Below are 20,102 nucleotides of genomic sequence, written 5' to 3' on the forward strand. Positions count from 1 at the left end.
GAAGAACAAAAGGCAGAAAAAACCTCGCCGAACGGTCTGGCCAGCAGCCGCCTCTACGGGGCCGCGTCTCCTCCCTGCTGCCAGCCCTCCTCGGTCACGCTCCTCCTCCTCCACCCACAGCGCACCGAGAGGGGCCTCCGCCTGCGCGCAATACCCATGCGCGACTGAGAGGCAGCCCAGCGCCGCCTCTTTGTCTCACGGCCGGCTCACGTTCGCCTCGCCAGCGGCATCTTCAATCCAAGGACAGGAGCACTGCAAAGCCGGTGAGTGGCCCTGCCGTTCTGTCTCGCCTTGGGAGGGAGGAACGCGGATCCGCTTTTGAGGGCGGCCTCTGGGAGAGGAGGGGGGGGTGGGAGCGTGTCCCTTCCCCTTCCCCATTCTCCCCTTTCAAAGCCCATTTTTATAAATGGGCTTTGAAACTAGTAATACAATAAAACATATTTGGCAAAATGAATATTTAAATGAATGAGGGTTTGAAATTACTAACATTAAATTTAATTAAAACCACCTGTTTTACAATTTCAAATCATCTGATAATGATCAGCTCTTCAGGCAAAAAGGGCTACTTTGGACTCTGAGGCATTGTACTATTTTGAAGTTCCACCTCCAAAACTCCAGGAATATTTCCAACCTAGGTGTAGCCAACCTCCAGGTGGGTTCTGGAGAACTCCTGGAATTACAGCTCATCTGTAGACTATAAAGATCACCTCCCCAGGTGGAATAGGCTGCACAGGCCTGTCATGTCCAACAACCTCCCTCACTTTGCCTCAGACCACTGATGGAGCTGGCAGGTGGCTGATGAGTGCGCTTCCCCCCCTCCCTTCAGGCCGTTATGAAGGAGCCTCTAACAGTCCCTGACTAAGGTGACCGAACATTTCCAAGAGCAACACAGAGGAGTCTGTGTGAGCACTTGTACTTTCCTTTTGAGGAGGGGAAGCTTTCCCCTTCTGCCAAACCATTGGCTAAAAGAAAAGCCCCTTCTCACTTAAAATGCTGCTGGAGGGAAGAAACAGCTAAGCCATGTGTATTTCTTCTGTGCAACTCTCTGCAGGTTTGAGGCCTAGTGCACAGTGTTATTGTGCAGATGAAACAGGAGGCAAAAGAACCTCTGCAACAGCATCCAGTTTCAACCCTGTTTGGTAGACCTCAAATCTACAGAGAGTTGCTTGGTTGCGTCTTCCCTCCAGCAGCAAGGCCAGCCAGAACATTATTTTAAGTGAGAAAGGGCTTTTATGTGGCCTCCCTGTCAGCCAACCATTAGGCAGAAGGGGAAAGCTCCCCCTCCCCTCAAAAGGATAGTACAAGTAGGCCTACAGACTCTCCTGCGTTGCTCTCATAAATGCCTCCCTCACCTCAGTCAGGGGCTGTTAGAGGCTCCTTCACAGCAGGCCTGAAGGGAGGGAGGAGGGAACACATTTACCAGGCACCTACCAACTCTGTGAGGTGGCATGAGGGCTTCCTGGCCTGAGGAAAGGAGGCCACCCCCCAGGCCACTTACTGAGTCCCTGTCAGTAAGCAGTAAGCAGTAAGCAGTAAGTCTTCAGTCAGAGTAGGGGCTACAACTGCTTGAGGGAAAAAACTGCTTCAAGCAATTGCTTGGAAAATCCTATTTCTTTAACAGAAGTTGAAAGGTATGTCAGTTAACAGGTGATGTTCTTTATCTCTATGCCATGAAAATGCCTTGATAAACCACCCTGAGCCGCCAGGGAGGGTGGTATAATAATAATAATAACAACAACAACATTTTTTCATTTATAGTCTGTCTTTCTCACTGTGATCCATCATGCATCCAGAATTATGAAACAACTAGCTTCAAAGCCCATTTATAAAAATGGGGTTTGAAAGGGGAGAAGGGGGAAGGGTAAGGGACATGCCGCCACCCGCCCACCCTGTGTCCCAGAGGGTCCCCTGAAATGCGGCCCCACGCTCCTCCCTCCGAAGCTGACAGAGAACCGCAGACCCACTCACCGGCTTCGCGCTGGTCCTGTCCGTGAACGGCCCGGGCGTGGGCAAGGAGGCCGGGCAGCACGGAGGAGAGGCGGCCCCGGAGAGCCGGCTGCTGGCCAGCCCCCTCCCCGAGGCTTCTTTTCGTCTGCTGGCTGGCTCGGGGAACGGCGCTGCTGCTGCTCGGGCGTCCGGCTGCAAGAAGGCAGCTCGGACTCCGGATGTTCTGCAGCTGCTGGCTGGCTTCGGGGACGCCACTGCTGGCTGGATTCGGGGACGGCCACCCGCCACCCCGAGGCTCTCCCAAGCCTCCTGCCGGCCGGCGGAGCGGCCTCGCGGCGTCTATGACGCCGCGAGGCTGCTCCGCCGGCCGGGAGGAGGCGGCCAGGCCCACCCGCCGCCCCGAAGCTCTCCAAGCCTCCGGCCGGCCGGCGGAGCAGCCGGGAGAAGGCTGCGCAGCCGACTGCTCACCCGTGGCTGTCTGCGCGGCTCGGCTGAAGCAGGCAATGGGGAGCCGCGCAAAGCGCGGCTCCCCATTGGTTGCTTGGGGCGGGATGGACACTTGGAGGGGCCAATCAGGAGCCGCTTCGCGGCTCCTGATTGGCCCCTCCAAGTTTTTATCCCGGACAGGGCCCGCCCTAACTCCTCCCACAGTGCCCTTACTGCTTTATTCAGTCCGTGGCGCTCCGCGCCACAGGGCTGTTTAAAGATATTTTAAAAGGCCAGTATAAAACATACAACAAATAATGCAATAAAACTAGACTACAAAACTAGAGAGCAGTGAATCTTATCGGAGGGCGGTATACAAATGTAAATAAATAAATAAATTATACATCCAGTAAACAAATTCTGATTTTTTAAAAAGCTACTTAAACATTTTCACAGAACTTAAAATGATAACCCTATTCCTTCTATAAAAAATGCCCTCCCAAACATTTCCATTGACAAAAAATATCCTATCAACTATTATCTAGGATTGTCAACTGATTTGGAGAAAAATGCCCAGCCCATTTAATGAAGGCTTAACTGTATATTATTTAGCTCTATGCCATGAAAAGCATCATCTGCTTAGTTCTGCATCATAAGGTTTTATTAAAGCGTTCAAACTTGCCAAATCAGTCAACCTTGCTCCACTTCAGTTCCTAGGATGGCAGGGCATGGGGGTTATCTCAGGTAACACTAGCAGGTTTCTCAAGCATTGCCTTCCTCTTTTACTCAGCAGTGGCACAAAAAGCAAGATTTAAGTGGAAGATCTTAACCGGCCATCTAGATTATATGGGAAGAGAAGGTCCTTCAGGTACCCTCACCTCAAAGCTATTTAAGGCTTTAAAGGTAAGACCCAACACTTTGAATGATGCCAGTACAGGTCTTTTTCAGCACAGGGGTGATAAACTCACTGTAACCAACCCCTAACAATCGTCTGGCCACTGGATTTTGAACCAATTGAAGTTTGCAGACAGTTTTCAAAGGTAAGCCCACTTAGAGCACATTGCAGTAAACTAACATGCATATGATCGGAGTATGGATCACTGTGACCAGTTACACTTAATGAAGAGCAGCTCTAGATGACGCATAAGCTGGAGCTGATAAAAGTTGCAAGGTGCCACAGAGGACACCTGAACCTCCAACCACAGACAAGGATCCAGTAGCATCCCCAGTTTATTGGCCCCCATCTATCCCATTACCTTCTCCAGGCACAAATTCAGGACTTCCACAGACCCACCCCTGTTATATAGTAAATAGAACGGTGTCATTAGCATATTAGTGATATTTAACTCCAAATCCCTGGGTGAACTCTCCCAGCAGTTTCATGTAACTGTTAAATGGCATGCAGAACAAGATGGAACCCTGTAGGACTCAGGATAAGAAATGCCATGGGGCCGGGTAGTATTCCCCAAGCACTACCTTCTAGAATATGCTAGTCAAGTAACAGAGGTATCACTGGAGCATAGTGCCCCCCACTCCCAACCCAACATGGAAGGATACTATAGTCAGAGGTACTGAAAGCTGCTTAGGGGTCCAGGAGAATCAATAAGGATAAATTTCTGCTTTCACTCTCCTGGCAAAATTAATTAGTCATGGCAACGAGAGCAGTTTCCACCCCCAAACCAGGGCTGAACCCAGATTGAAATGGGTCTATATAATCTGTCTCCCCGAAGACTGCCTGAAACTATGTTGTTACCACTATCTCCTTGCCCGAGGATGGAATATTAGCCCCTGGGTAGCAGTCCAGGGATGACTTTTTAAGGAAGGCTCTCACAACTACCTCTTTTGGTTGGACTCCCCCCCCCTCCACTAGACCCAGTTAATCAGCCCAACCTGGCATGATACAATTAGCCATGAGGGGCAAAGAGCAAGCCTAGATGCTACGGGCACCCTTCTAAGCAATTTGTCCATCAGCTGAAAATGCTGTGTCCCTTTGGCTGCAAATCTGGCTTAGCGGGCTGAAGGGAGGCTGGAAAGGCCCCCGCTGGTGGCGCCCTCCCAGCGCCAGCGTCCTTTCAGGGTGCAAAGCCCTGTTGCTGGCTCTGTGAGGTGAGGTAAAACTTTCTCTTCTGTTTGCTGAACAGTTGTCTCTCAGGTGGCAAAAAAAGAACTGAGGGGAGAGTGTTTCACATGACTTTGGGTGGGAAAGTCATCCTCTGTGAGGGTAGGGGTGAACACTCTTGGGAGCTTCTAGAATTTTCTGTATATATAGCTTGCAAGTTCTTCTCCATGGCAGGCCCTGTGTCAGACTAATCTTAGAGGATATTTTATTTATTTATTTGTTTATTTATTTGTTTATTTATTTGTTTATTCATTCATTCATTCATTCATTCATTCATTCATTTATTTATTTATTTATTTATTTATTTATTTATTTATTTGCCACGCTCCCCTGAAGGCTCAGGGCGGCTTACAGGAAACAGGAAACAGATACAGATATGTTCATGGTCCCAGCCTTTGCTCCCTTTACCCCATCCATGCACCCTTGGTTTTGACTGTTCACTATAAAAAGTCCCACTTTCAGATTTTCCTAGTAATCAGTGTGACCTGGGCTATGTGTGCTCTTCAAATTCCAACTTTCTGGGTGAGAGAGAGCCAGGGAGGGGATCAGGTGTCCCTTCAGGCCACCACGCCTTGTCACCGCCTTGCAGAGCTGGCTACAGGCCTATGCGGATGAAGGGATGATGAAAAGCCTCCCCACCCTCGGCTCCTACCCAGCAGCAGCGTCTCTTCGGCCGGAAAGCCTTGTCTGGAGGCAAATCCCTGTCTGGAGACCACAGCGCCACTGTTATCAGGCAAGGAGGGAGGGTGGGAGCTGGAGGGAAAGGGCCTATTCCATCTAACTGGCCCTATTCCATCTCAGACAGCCAGGACACTCTCCACCCCAGGGCTGTTTCACAAATATTAAGAGGGAACAATGGATAAGGATAGAATCCTGTGCTGTAATGTATTTTACTGGCACTAGCTCGCATTTGCATAGGATTATATGACTTCCTCTGGAGTAGGGGGTGAGAAGATGGAAAACAGCCTATAAAATACTTTCGTGGGATACGGTGTTACAGTCTGATATATCATAAGGTGACCAGATTTTAACATTGGTAAAGCGGGACACCATTGACCGAGGGGGGGGGGTGTTCTTGATTTAAAATTTGGTTTATATGGAGCAACAAAAAGTTTCATAGAACGCAAAAATAGTATTGTAATATATATATATTTTAATTTCAACATAAGTACAATTTGCCAGGTGCCCCCAGATGTCCCTCCAAAAGTGGGACAATCTGGTCACCTTAATATATCAGTATATATAGCTAAGTGTATATGTAGGGAGGCAAGTACCTTTGTTTTATGGGCCTCAACCATAGGCCTGGTGGAACAACTCCATCTTGCAAGCCCTGAGGAAATGGCTGCCAAAGACAGACGCAAGAGCGTCCCATTCCTTCCTATGACTACTCTAGCTTGCCGTCTCTTCCAGCTGCCTCTCCTCCTCTCAAGGGAAAGGTAATGGCACTCATTTCTCATGCTAGCAAAGTTATGCTCAAAATTTTACAAGCTAGGCTCCAGCAATATGTGGACCGAGAACTTCCAGAAGTACAGGCAGGATTTCGAAGAGGCAGAGGAACTAGAGATCAAATTGCCAACATACACTGGATCATGGAGACAGCTAGGGAGTTCCAGAAGAACATCTACTTCTGCTTCATTGACTATGATAAAGCCTTTGATTGTGTGGAGCACAACAAATTGTGGCAAGTTCTTAAAGAGATGGGGATACCAGAGCATCTAAAATGGACTCCGGGGAATGGTAGAGGACAGGAAGGCCTGGAGGATCATTGTCCATGGAGTTGTGATGGGTCGGACATGACTTTGCTCCTAACAACAACCTAACAACAACATCTTATCTCAAATCATCCACCCCTGTGGACATCCTTGACATTGTGAGTGGCAAGCATGCAGTCAGTGTACTTGCTGTGTAGGGGAGAGACTTACCCGACACATGAAAAATGCACATACACACTTGCGTTTGGTAACGGCCACATCTTTTTATTAACGTAACATGCATGAGTGAAGGCAAACATACACCTGGGACCAATCCAATGGCCAGCAGTCTGATGGCTACATAATAAAGGTAAAGGTAAAGGTATCCCCTGTGCAAGCACCGAGTCATGTCTGACCCTTGGAGTGACGCCCTCCAGCGTTTTCATGGCAGACTCAATTTGGGGTGGTTTGCCAGTGCCTTCCCCAGTCATGACCGTTTACCCCCCAGCAAGCTGGGTACTCATTTCACCGACCTCGGAAGGATGGAAGGCTGAGTCAACCTTGAGCCGGCTGCTGGGATCGAACTCCCAACCTCATGGGCAGACAGCTTCAGACAGCATATCGCTGCCTTACCACTCTGCGCCACAAGAGGCTCGGCTACATAATATGGGAGGGGAAAAACCCCTCCAGCAGGCCCACATGTAGGGTCCGAGCAACACTTATGTTGAGCTCCCCCTCTGCATCAGGCGTGCCAGACTGCCGGGAAGGTGAACTATAGGAGAAGCCCACAGGATTCAGCCTCAATTGGCGTCCTTCCTAATCACCTCGTCCCATGCAGCAGCTGGCTTCGCATCCCGAAAGACACTGCTGCTCTGGCACATGTACAGTCTCGTTAGAAGGCTCCCGTGAGTAGGCAAAGCCCGGCCCATCAGCATGGGTTCAGTCCCAAAGGATCCGGCCCTAAAGTGTTAAAACCCGCAACAGAGTTGGGGTCGGGGTTATGCCCGGCCTCGGCTCCCATCATGGCTCATACCACATACACCCCTCTCAATGCCGCTCACAGATCTCCCAGGCAAATGTCCATGCCCCAGTCTGACAGATGGACTCCATCAGTCTGATACAGTGCCTCTAGACAGAAAACAATGTCTGGGTGGCTGAGCATGGTGCAGCTATTGGTCACAGAAGACTTTACAATGTTACCCAACTGGCTGAATGTGGAAAAGTGAAGAGTCAAACCCAGCTCTCCCGATTAGAGGCCTTCGCTCATAACCACTACACCAAGCTGCAGCTGGAATATTGCATGTAGAGGGTATCGCAGAAGCAGCTAGAACCTTAATGTCTGAGATACAATTTAAGAGTAGTTGAAATCAGTTTCTGATTAAATGTGCTTAGAATCAGCCTGTTTTAAGCACCAACTTTCTATGTGGATTCCGTGGACCTAAATCATATGGTGCTGTAAAATTATACATCCATGCATTATTTTGTTTAACACAGATTGTTAACACAGTAATGGTGCACAGCCTAATTAAAGTATACATAAAGGTTTATATGGGAACTAATATACTTGATAGTAAGGAGAAGAGATAGAGTCCAAACGACATCTCTGGCTGAGAGAGAGAGAGAGAGAGAGAGAGAGAGAGAGAGAGAGAGGAACTTCTAAGAATGAAATTGCCTTAAAAGTACTAATCTCGAGACAGACAAGGAATTACACTTAAAAGGAAAGAAGGTGCTGACCTTGCTATCTAATTGTCTTCTTTCTGCCCCCCTCAGGGTCTTCTTCTTTTCTCCTTACAACAATTGACTTTTCCAACAATGATCCGATTGGATACCAATTGGCTCCCAATTGAATTCCGGATCAGGCTTAAGGTTTTGGTTCTTACCTTCAAGGCCATACGCAGTCTGGGCCCAGTGTACCTGAGAGACCATCTCTCTGCCTATACTCCCAAAAGAGCATTACACTCTGCCACTGCCAACTGGCTGGTGATCCCTGGCCCCAAACAAGCACATCGGTCCTCGAGGTTTTTCCATCCTGGCTCCCACCTGGTGGAACGAGCTCCCTGAAGAGACCAGGGCCCTGCCTGAACTCCCACAGTTCCGCAAGACCTGCAAAAGGGAGCTCCTCCACCAGGCATTTGCCTGAGACTGACCACAGGTTCCCCCCCTCCCCCCCTCTGAAATCCCCTCCATGGCCTGAAGCAGCCTGACCTCTCTAGGGAGTTTAGCTTGTATGTTGTTATTGTTGGGACCACTGAAGTTGTTGTTTAGAACAGTGGTCCCCAACATGCGGGCCGCGGCCCGGTGCCGGGCCGCAAAGGCCATGGCATCGGGCCGCGGTTCCCTCTCCCCGCCCCGCCCCCGCAGTAAAAAACTTCCCAGGCCGCAAGCCTGCGGCCCGGGAAGCTTCTTACTGCGGGAGGCGGGGAGAGGGAATCAGGGCCGGGCCGCGCCCGTGCGGGCCACGCCCGCTCGGCCCGATCCGCGGGCGCGGCCCCTGGGCGCGGCCCGATCCGCGGGCGCGGCCCGGGCGCGGCTCGTGGGTGCGGCCCGGGTGCGGCCCGATCCGCGGGCGCGGCGTGGGCGCGGCCCGCGGGCGCGGCGTGGGTGCGGCCCGCGGGAGCGGTCCGCGGGCGCGGCGCGGTCCGCGGGGGCGCGGCCCGATGCCCTGCCGGTCCCCAGCCTCGGAAAGGTTGGGGACCACTGGTTTAGAACCTCTGTTGGGTTGTTATTGTTGTATATTGACTATGTTGTATGTTGACTCGTCCCATGTATCCCTTATGATGTTGTATGTAAACTGCCCTGAGCCATATGGAAGGGCAGTATAGAAATCAAATAAAATAAATAAATAAAATAAATACACACATGTATTATACTCTGAACTGCAATGGAACAAATCCCAGTGCAGTGGTGCCTTGAGCTCAACAGGGAAAACTGGGTGCCGTATTTTAGCACCTCTCCTACCCCTTTATATTCTGCGCCTGAGAGGCAGGTTAACAGTTTACTAGAGTGATGTACAAAACTGCCTTTGATACCCTATCTCTGTTTTTATAAGCCCATTACTGAAATGAATGAGATTAATTACATCCATACAGAAACATTGCATGTTTTTTGCTACATGGAAATATTTTTATTTTGAAAAGATGTTTAATGTGTGAAATTGTCATGAATGTCAGAAATGTAGCATTGGTGAGGCAGAATGTGTTATGAATAACCGCAAGTACGGTATATATATTTGTCCTTATAGAATGAGTATACTCAGGAACCATTGAAAATCTAAAGGTTCTAAATCTAAAGAAAATGCAGGAAAAAATCTATTAATACTTTCTTAGCCAAAGAGAGGGTGAACTGTGTTGGTGGTATCTACTTTCTTTTTTATTCAGCTCAGTGTTAGATGTAAGATCATTATACACAGATACATGCAATCTTACATCCAAGCTGATCAAAATAATATTCTTGTAACTATCTGGCACACTATCTATTTTATTAATAACTATCTTTATTTCAAGAACATAACATTTAACTCTAGGTACAAAACAGCTGGAGATGGGGGTGAGGGTGAGTGAGGAACCCTATATATTTAAAGAAATATTCTAAGAGCATTACTTTCTTGACTGTCTAGTAATATAAATCCAGCCAAATCTGCATAAAATATAAACTAAACATAGTTTAGGATTATTTGAAAATATTTATGTTTGGATGAGATATAATAGATAATAACCTTCCCCTCCAAAATGATCTGAATAAATTAGAAAGATTACATTAACTTGGATTAGAAAAATATATAAAAGTATGAATCATTGTCTCAGTGTTTTGATTAAACCATTTTTGTTACTCTGGATTAAAGCAAAAACCAGGGCTGTTTTGCCTCCATTACTCTGACATTCAGAGATAAAATGACATACTGGCATAATGTGAACCATCTCCAAAGAATGTACTCACAAACACACATGTTCATAGTGTTCAATCACTTTATTAAAAGAAAAAATCTAGATGGCAGCTAGAATCCAGTATATAATGCTAAAGTAATTAAAGAACAACAGTAGAAACAGGGAGAGGTTGTGGCTCAGTGGAAGAGCCTCTATATTACATGCATAAGATCCCACATTCAATCCCTGGCATCTCCTCTTTAAAAGACTAGTCAGTAGGTAATATGGAAGACCATTTGAGACCATGGTGAGCTTCTGCCAGTTGGAATAAACAGTACTTTGACTTTGATGGACCAATAGTTTGGGAGATGGACAGGTTGCTTAACAATAAAGGACACATCAGAAACATATGACAGTAGGTTACAGTTCATCTGCTCAATTTAATTACATGTGAGTAACTATAATTAATATATTGTGTTAACATAGCTGATATCTGAAATATAGTGGACAGGTACTTCTACAATGCGAAAATTAAAATCTGTCCTTGAAAATGTTCATATTATTATTATATTTATTTAATTTGTGGACTGCCCTCCCGTGCAATGAAGATATCTCATTGTTTCCATGCCCACGTTTTGTCATCTCCTTTTCAAATTAGTTTCTGCAACATGCTGAATGAGTAGTAAAAATGCTGGGATTTAAGAGCAGAACAGCAGATCACACAAACAATTGTGGAGGCTTCTGCCATCCACAGTTCTAGGTGCCTACTATCTTTGGCATTCTCTCCAAATTTCACTATACGATAGGTGCTTGTTTCATTGAATAAATTCAGCATAAAACACCACATCATATATTCTAATGATCCAGTACAATCCCATTACCAATTTGTATATAAATTGAGATCCCTTCCATCATAAATTGTATCAGAGACTCACCACCATCAAAAATCTGATCAAGTGCGTTCATCATTAGAGCTTTAAGGTCTGTAGTTCTTACTGATAAAAACAACAACATACAAATAATATTGTTTAGAGATGGTGAACTGCAAATGCTGCTCTTTTAATGGATGGAAGGTAGGGTATTTTTTAAACCTCCAAGTCTTTCTTGGCCGGGGAAATACTCTCAACCAATAAATTAATATACCGTTTTTTATTTGTTTAATCCAGGCATAAACGCAAGCCACGTGGAAAAATGCATTTGGGATCATGAAAGAAATAAAGCATACCACAGTCCAGAAATGATTGTTCTTCCTAATTATACCTGATTATGACAGTTTAAAAATGGGAGGGAGTACCTGGGACTGGTGAGAATACCTATTCCAGTTAGACATATCTATGAGGCTTGATTAACTACGGGGAGATGTGTATATAATGTCTTCACATTACATTCTGAAAAATGATCTGTTCCACAGAAACTGTAATCCCCTTTTTAATATATGGATATTCTAAATGACCATGTATGGATATTCTAAATGATAATAAGTGACATTGTTGGGAGTTTTTTTATGATACTCTATACTTTCCTCTATACTTTCTTCTGAACTGGCTTCACAGCATATCTGACACTGATGTTTCTTCCTGAAATACTACGATATTCTCCACATTCTGTCTTTGATTTCCCATTCTTGGTAATGGTCAGTTCCACAGGAACAGATATCGTGGCCATCTTCTTGATCACATGGATGCTGAGTTCTGAATGTGGTGGGATATTGGCTGGCATGGTCACCTCAACTTTGTCTATGGTGACGGTAGAGTCTATGCTCCCATTTTCCACCAAGAGATTAGTACTTGGATCAATGCTTAAATTGAAGCTCTCATCTACTTTAAGACCAAGGGCTTTTAATTTGAAACTGTGGCTAGTGGCTGATTCATAGATTTTGCTGGTAGTGGTGGTAAATGTCTGTTCAAAATCTGTGCTGTTGACACCTTTTACCTCATCAATCACTACATCCCTCTCACTTTCTACTTTCTTGCTATCCCACAAAATTTTAGATGTGATTGTGGCCCTACCACCTTTAAGCGGATACACATGAGAACACTTCTTATTAAAATGAAACACAGTTTCATAATTAGAACATTTATCTCCTTCCCGAGCTACATATTTCCAACCCTTTCTATTTCCATGTTCATACAAGATCCAGACACCATTATGAACAATGTGGGAAGATGCCTTATCATTGAAATGCCCATAAGTCAGGTTGGTTTCCTCTGTTATTGTTTTGCTTGTCCCTTGAAAGTCTGGTTTGTTGAAAAGCACAATCTGAGGATGTTCCAGGTCTTCATTCACCAGCTGGAGAGAAGAAATAGTATCATTTTGTCCAATGCTGCTATATTCTCCTTCTTCAAATGCATGAGTGTGACCTTTATAGGCTGAGTCACTGTAGGCCAACCATGGTTGCCCAATCACCTTGACGGAGGATATGCAGTCTCCAAAGTCCATGCTGTGTAGGTCAGGAACATCTGAAGTAAATTCTCTATAGAGGCCTTGAAAGTTTCCATGTTCATAAACAATGATTTTATTCATCTTACACTCTTTGGTGAGGAACTACAAAGTGGAAAGGAGCTTTTCCTTTGTAGAAATTTACTCTGCCATGAGAAATGTCAGAAGAACACAATGAAACAAAAGCATAGCAGGATTAACAAATTTTACAAACAAAAGGGGATGGGGGGTTGCTTTGTATCAATGATGAAAACATGTTCTCAGTTTTCAATCTTCCTAGTATTAAAACACTAGCAACCCAATCCAAAGTAGTAGGCAGAGATGTTAGTGGTCCTAAACACACATACACACAAACACACACACACACACTATCCTGGCTATTTTTTCCTTTTGAGCCAAATTCCACAAAAGCAAGGCATAAGGATGCTTTTCTGGAGTATTCTTCCCCAAAAGATTTTTGTAAAGTTGCAAATAAGCCAGTTTTGTGCTGAATTTTATTTGCAGATCCACCAAAAATGGCTGGATACTTTGAGCTGTGTCCCCAGGCCCTACCTAAAAACTAAATGCTTTATTTCCCACAGAGTTCAATGATGTACATTATTTTCTAGTAGATAGTCCAACCAACTGGGAATTAATGAAGATCCTATGTTTAATGGCCCTTTCTTGTTCAGCAATTGGGTGGTATGTTTCTGTAAAGCTTCTAGATCTGCAACTACTACAGACTAAGATTCACCAGGTTCCCGGAAAAAAAGAGAACATTAAGCAGCACAATAATCTGCCACTTAAAACATGCTTCTGAGCCCAGTATAAATCTCCAAGGGTCCTTCAAGTTACAGGGAGGACAGCTTAAAGGGATGGAAGGAGAGGGGACTTGTCCTCTTCAAGCTCCTGTGAGGATTATTTAAAACATGCACATACCTCCCATTATATTTTTTGCAAATCATGATTAGACTGTTCTTCTATTTGTGTAATAATTGATTTTTAACACCATCACAAAGATGCTGAGACAGACCTAGAACCTATGCACGTTATTTCTCTAAGATACTTATACAATTAGCTCCATCTGCCCCGATTGAGTCCTTTTTTGTCTACATGCCAAGCCACTTTTGAACTATAGGTCAGTGAACCTTCTGGTACTCTGGCAAACATGACTATACCTCATACTTTTCCCTGAAAAAGACTTAATTTTAACAACATAAATATGACATGTACTGACCTTGATATGCCATCCATGCAACTGTCCAAGCTCTCTCAGCAGCCTAGAATTCCTATGACTCCTACTTGCTTTATATAAGGAGATAATTCAATCAATATGGAACCAATTAAAATGTTGGTGAGGCTGGAGAGCCTTTCTATAAAAATTGTTGCCAGGCAAAAGACTGCAGATGAATGGAATTTCAGGCCTGTCCAACCCACAAACCATCCAGAGACAGACTTCTAGCCAAAATTTCACCCTGATTTTTGGATTCACTTTCTTCCACAAGCTGCATGAGATCTGGCATTCCACCATATTTGCAACTTCTTCTGTTCTCAGGAATAGTTAAAGATCTGTTAAGTTGGAAAACCTGACCTCTCCTATTTCTTCTCTTTGCCATTGTTGTTGTTGTTAGGTGCGAAGTCGTGTCCGACCCATTGCGACCCCATGGACCCCATCTGCCAGGCCTTCCTGTCCTCTACCATTCCCCAGAGTCCATTTAAGTTTGCACCTACTGCTTCAGTGAGTCCATCCAGCCACCTCATTCTCTGTCGTCCCCTTCTTCTTTTGCCCTCGATCGCTCCCAGCATTAAGCTCTTCTCCAGGGAGTCCTTCCTTCTCATGAGGTGGCCAAAGTATTTGAGTTTCATCTTCAGGATCTGGCCTTCTAAAGAGCAGTCAGGGCATCTCCTCTACGACTGACCGGTTTGTTCGCCTTGCAGTCCAAGGGACTCGCAAGAGTCTTCTCCAGCACCAGAGTTCAAAAGCCTCAATTCTTTGACGCTCGGCCTTCCTTATGGTCCAACTTTCGCAGCCATGCATTGCAACTGGGAATACCATAGCCTTGACTAAATGCACTTTTGTTGGCAGGGTGATGTTTCTGATTTTTAGGATGCTGTCTAGATTTGCCATAGCTTTCCTCCCCAGGAGCAAGCGTCTTTTAATTTCTTTGCTGCAGTCCCCATCTGCAGTGATCTTGGAGCCTAGGAAAATACAATCTGTCACTATCTCCATTTCTTCCCCATCTATTTGCCAGGAATTGAGAGGGCCGGATGCCATGATCTTTGTTTTCTTGATGTTGTGCTTCAAGCCAACTTTGGCACTCTCCTCCTTCACCCGTATCAGAAGGCTCTTTAGTTCCTCTTCACTTTCTGCCATTAGAGTGGTATCATCTGCATATCTGAGGTTATTTCTCCCTGCAGTCTTGATTGCAATTTGTGACTCCTCTAATCCCGCCTTTCTCATGATGTGCTCCGCATACAAGTTAAACAGGCAAGGCGACAGTATACAGCCTTGTTGAATTCCTTTCCCAATTTTGAACCAGTCAGTGATTCCATGCTTGGTTCTCAGTGTTGCTTCTTGACCTGCATATAGGTTTCTCAAGAGACAAATAAGATGCTCTGGTATTCCCATCTCTTTAAGAACTTGCCACAATTTGTTGTGCTTCACACAATCAAAGGCTTTATCATAGTCAATGAAGCAGAAGAAGATGTTCTTCTGGAACTCCCTAGCTTTCTCCATGATCCAGCGTATGTTGGCAATTTGATCTCTAGTTCCTCTGCCTCTTCGAAATCCTGCCTGTACTTCTGGAAGTTCTCGGTCCACAAATTGCTGGAGCCTAGCTTGTAGGATTTTGAGAATGACTTTGCTATCATGAGAAATGAGTGCAATGGTGCGGTAGTTTGAACATTCTTTGGCATTGCCCTTCTTTGGGATTGGAATGTAAACTGACCTTTTCCAATCCTGTGGCCATTGTTGAGTTTTCCAAATTTGCTGGCATATTGAGTGTAGCATCGTCTTTTAAGATTTTTAATAGTTCAAGTGGAATGCTGTCACCACAACTAGCTTTATTGTTGTTCAGACTTCCTAAGGCCCATTTTACTTCACATTCCAGGATGTCTGGCTCCAGGTCAGTAACTACCCCATCATGGTTATCAGGGATGTTAAGCTCGCTCTTGTATAGTTCTTCTGTATAATTTTGCCACCTTTTAAAAATCTCTTCTGCTTCTGTGAGGTCCCTACCATTTTGGTCCCTTATCATACCCATCTGGGCATGAAACGTTCTCTTCATATCTCCAGTTTTCTTGAAAAGATCTCTGATCCTCCCCATTCTACTGTTTCCTTCTATTTGTTTGCACTGTTCATTTAAGAAGGCATTATCTCTTCTAGCTTTTCTTATGTAAAAGCTCTTCTAGCTTTTCTCTGTAATTCTGCATTCAATTGGGTGTATCTTTCTCTTTCTCCCTTGCCTTTCACTTTCCTTCTCTCCTTAGCTATTTGTAAAGCTTCCTCAGACAGCCATTTTGATTTCCTGCATTTCTTTTTCTGGGGTGGTTTTAGTTGCTACCTCTTGTACAATGTTGTGAACCTCTGTCCATAGTTCTTCAGGCACTCTGTCTATCAGATCTAATTCCTTCAATCTATATGTCACCTCTACTGTATATTCGTCGGTGATATAGATTATATAGATTTGTGGAACACAATTGAGAACACAAATACAGATTTGTGGAACACACTTTAGACACAGTCTGTCTATAGTTTATTTTTAGGTCAGGCAGAATGTATCTTGAGTTCATTGTGGCACTATGTCTATAGTTATTTCTTTGTCTCTCAAAGTAACCTTGAGTTTGTCAAAAGCAGATAGCTCTTGAATGTAGCATCCCTCCATATAAAGGAATGTATTCTTTGAAACAAAGAGCAAGAAAATTGTAATAAGATATATAGCCATCCGTGATAGGTCAGATTGTACACCCTTCGTCGTTGATCAGATTGGTCAAAGGGACAGTGAGGGAGTGAGCGTCAGGATACCTCATGATGACGTATCAAGGTCTTAAAAATGAGCTGCACTGATGCAGACTTCAGAGAATGCACCAATTAGCTTTCTCTCCATGCTTGCAAACATGTATCCTAAATAAATCCTCTTGCTGCTTAGCCGTCTTTGTTGTGGTCTTGTAAAGTTTACACTGTATGATCCATAACATTGGGGATATGATTTAGTTCATACCTGAGTAGCCTAGTGCTTTCCCCGACTTTCTTCAATTTAAGCCTAAATTTTGCAACAAGAAGCTGATGATCTGAACCACAATCGGCTCCTGGTCTTGTTTTTACTGACTGTATAGAACTTCTCCATCTTTGGCTGCAGAGCACATAGTCAATCTGATTTCTGTGTTGACCGTCTGGTGATGTCCATATGTAGAGATAAGATGTACTAGGACCAAAACATAAACCGCCCTGAAGGTAACAGCAAGAACCATGCAATATTTCTAAAAGTGCTTTCCTTGCCAGGTAAGTGTGCTTAGGACAGTAGCCAAAGTAATATAGATTAGTCTTGTTTAGCTTTCTACGAAGTGTGAATCCCAGCCCATTTCACATTGGGAACTGGATTTATTTATTTATTTACTTTTTGTGAGCTAACCTTGTCCTGGGGGCAGCTCAAAATGGTAATAATAATAAATATAACACAACAAAATGGCATATAAAATCCTAATTTAATTAATTAATATCCAGCAAGTTCAGAAGGGCTGCCTCCTTCTCTCTACTCTAGAGAGAGGAGCACATAAAGTGCATCCTTTATAGTCAGTAGGTGGATGTCAGCCAGTGTTTTGGTCTTGTGTAGGTAGGCCAGACATTTTTGGAGGTTTTTTCTAGGCCTCCACTATAGGACTGGTGGAACAGCTCTGCCTTACAGACCCCACAGAACTGTCCGGACATTGATAAAGGAAACTACTCCATACCCTGCTGGGGAACTGAAATCTAATTTATGACTCACATCTGACAAAACTGTCAAACTGTGTCTTCACTAGTTATTTCTTTTGATGGATTCCTGGAAACATTATAAACTTTGGAGCATGCTTCAACTTGAGGATATACACTTTAGTGACGTATGTATCTGGTACAAAATCTCACCAGATGTTAGAAAGGTTTGGAGCTTCTTCCCTCAAGGTCCCAAGAGGGGGAAGATGGCATAAATTTTGTTTATGTGAACCTTGTAGGGCTCTTCTCCTTAATTTGGTATGGCTGTTATATTTGCTGTAGATAATTTGCTTTAAATGTCATTGGGTAGCAGCATGATGGAACATAGCTAGCATTTGTCAGATAGTTGGTTGCTAGGCTTAAGGATGGCTAGAGCTAGACTCTCTGTCTCCCTGACAATCTAGTTTTAGGTGATCTATCCAGAACATCAAAGCTCTAGCAGGCAGAACAGAAATCAGCAAAACCAGATTTTAATGCTGTAGCTGCTTTATTTATTTATTTTTATATTTCTAGGCCTCCTCTCTCCAATGGCATACTTGGGGCAGCCAACAACAGTTTAAAATTTCATATACAAATATAAGCATTTACATTTAAAACCATATCATCAGTTAAAATAACTATCTAAGAACACTTCATCAGTGCAACCTGGAGGCCGTTGGATTGTATTTCACTTCCCAGGCTTAAAATGGTGGGGATGGAAAGGGCGGGGATTCAAATGACAAAGTGGTAGCCTTGGCCTCTACCATAAGCCTGGTGGAAGAGTGCCATTTCACACTCTTCGGAACTTTGACAGTTCTGAAAGGGTCCGGATCTTGGCTGGCAAGTCATTCCACCAGGCCAGGTACACTTCTCTGGGGCCAGGGACCACCAATAAGTTGGAACTAGCTGAGTGAAGAGATGTGCAATCGGAGAGTTGAACCCTAAGATTGCTGAAATGGTAAAGATTGCATACTCTTTGTGACCACAGCATATTTGAAAGAAACCACCCTTTTGTACTGCTGTCACAATGTCCTCTTTAAGGGAAGGAAATTGGGCATTGATACAACTAGAATCCTAGTAGAAGGTCTCATTGGGAATAGGCCACAATTAGTTTCTTTAAAGACAGAGTTACTTGCTTGTGCTTAGCTGTATATTTATTCAGAGGCTGACCGCTCTTTCTGGTTCTGATTCTCTGTAATATCTAAATCGCTTTAATACACATCTTCGCAACCTGTCCTGTGAATTCTTGTCAGGATGCTTTTGTTTGCTTGTTTTCTTGCCTTTTTCTAAGGAAATCTGAAGAAAGTTGGACAGCTTTGGTTTGGGGACATTTAAGGGGCCATGACACTCCTATCAGACCTATGGGTCTATAAAGTATTGGCAAAAGAAGACAGATAAACATGCTTCTTTTTAAATTTGAGGAGTGGGTTCTCTCAGAATGTGCATCATGAAAACAGAATCTAATCTAGGACTCTATGATTGCAGGCTTTCTTCATGATAGGTTAGGGGGCTGCTGAAGTGGCGTGGAGGGATACTGCTTTACCTTTAAACTCCTCTAAACCAACATTCATAAAGGAAACCCTTGAGGAGCATAGTGCATCACATTAAATTACTGGACAGATTTTGGGGTTGACAGGACTGCTGATGTGATGCTCCAAAGCAGTGTAGATGTTGTTGGAAACCCAATGGATAGCAGGTCTGGGAAACCCAGATTCAAATCCTCAGTCTGCCAAGAATGCTTGCAGGGTGACCTTGAGCCAGTCACATGCACTCAGCCAAGTCTATTTCATGAATGGTGGCAAGGGTAAAATGGAGAACCAAACTAAGCCATGTTGGATCCCCACTTGGGAGAAAGGCAGGATATAAATGAAGAAAAAATTATAAATAATTTAGTCCCCCGTGTTTGCTGTCCCTCTGGTTAGTGCTGTTTATCCTGAATAGCAGCATTTCTCGAAGGCCTCAGAGGAAGGTTTTCCTCAGCCCTGCTATGTGAGCCCGTTGCAAACGATAATCCCAGGGACTGTACTTGGACCTGGCACCTTCTGTTTGCAAAGCTCCTGCCGCAGCCCAATGCCATCATTCCCCCCTCCCTAGTAAAGATAAAGGTATCCCCTGTGCAAGCACCGGGTCATGTCTGACCCTTGGAGTGACGCCCTCCAGCGTTTTCATGGCGGACTCAATACGGGGTGGTTTCCCCAGTCATTACCGTCCCCCCCCTCCCTAAAGGGTCACAAAAGTCAGGAAGGGATGCCTTATTGGCAGAGCATTCCGATCCCAAAGCTCTTCACAGCTCCCCACATTAAAAGGGTGGAATGGTCTGCTCTTATCTATTCTATACGTGTCTCAGGAGAGGTGGCAAGGCGACCGCTGTGTGCAGTGGGTTCCTGGAGGAGCGTATCTGGAAGATCAAAGCGGAGCAATAGTCACGGACAGCTTCCGAGAAAGGACCGAGCGGTCGGTGGGTGGGGGATTTGCTACTGGGCAGGTGTCAGAGATGCGCCCCCGGCAGCTTGGTTTTCAGGGGCGGTGCCGCGCCCATAGCCGGGAAATCCGCCCCAAATCTGCTGCTGCGGTTGTCGCCGCCGCTGTGCATGTCCCTGACGGCGCTCCGTAGCAGGGCGGATGTTGTGAAGAGCCGCCTCCGGGGCTGGGTGAGCCTGGCGTGTGGCGGTGAGTAGCCTCTCTCGCTC

The 20,102-nt window shown here is 45.0% G+C and overlaps 2 protein-coding genes across 4 annotated transcripts in view; one reads left to right on the forward strand and one right to left on the reverse strand.

Annotated features, from left to right (window-relative positions):
* The first annotated feature begins 3,257 nt into the window (after nucleotides 1-3,257).
* Nucleotides 3,258-20,102, forward strand: part of RNF123 (ring finger protein 123) — a 160,240-nt gene continuing 143,395 nt past the window's right edge. Inside the window, exon 1 of one of the 3 annotated variants that reach the window (XM_077326087.1) lies at nucleotides 3,258-3,276. The gene's annotated coding sequence lies outside the window, so the exon portion shown is untranslated. Of the gene's footprint in view, nucleotides 3,277-19,902; nucleotides 20,083-20,102 lie in introns of those variants that run through there. The other 2 variants (XM_077326088.1, XM_077326085.1) reach the window with 2 other exon arrangements.
* On the reverse strand, nucleotides 10,135-13,742 carry LOC143831136 (epidermal differentiation-specific protein-like). Its single transcript, XM_077324223.1, has 2 exons — nucleotides 13,702-13,742; nucleotides 10,135-12,631 (listed from the first exon to the last, which is right to left on the reverse strand). The coding sequence occupies exon 2, from the start codon at nucleotides 12,567-12,569 to the stop codon at nucleotides 11,571-11,573; it is 999 nt and encodes a 332-aa protein (XP_077180338.1). The 5' UTR covers nucleotides 12,570-12,631; nucleotides 13,702-13,742; the 3' UTR covers nucleotides 10,135-11,570.

This window comes from Paroedura picta, chromosome 3 (assembly GCF_049243985.1).
Source record: "Paroedura picta isolate Pp20150507F chromosome 3, Ppicta_v3.0, whole genome shotgun sequence".
In the NCBI taxonomy this organism is placed as follows: domain Eukaryota; kingdom Metazoa; phylum Chordata; class Lepidosauria; order Squamata; family Gekkonidae; genus Paroedura; species Paroedura picta.

Excerpts from the sequence above, each read along its gene's own strand:
- LOC143831136 (XM_077324223.1), bottom strand. The coding sequence starts at position 12,569 with ATGAATAAAATCATTGTTTATGAACATGGAAACTTTCAAGGCCTCTAT.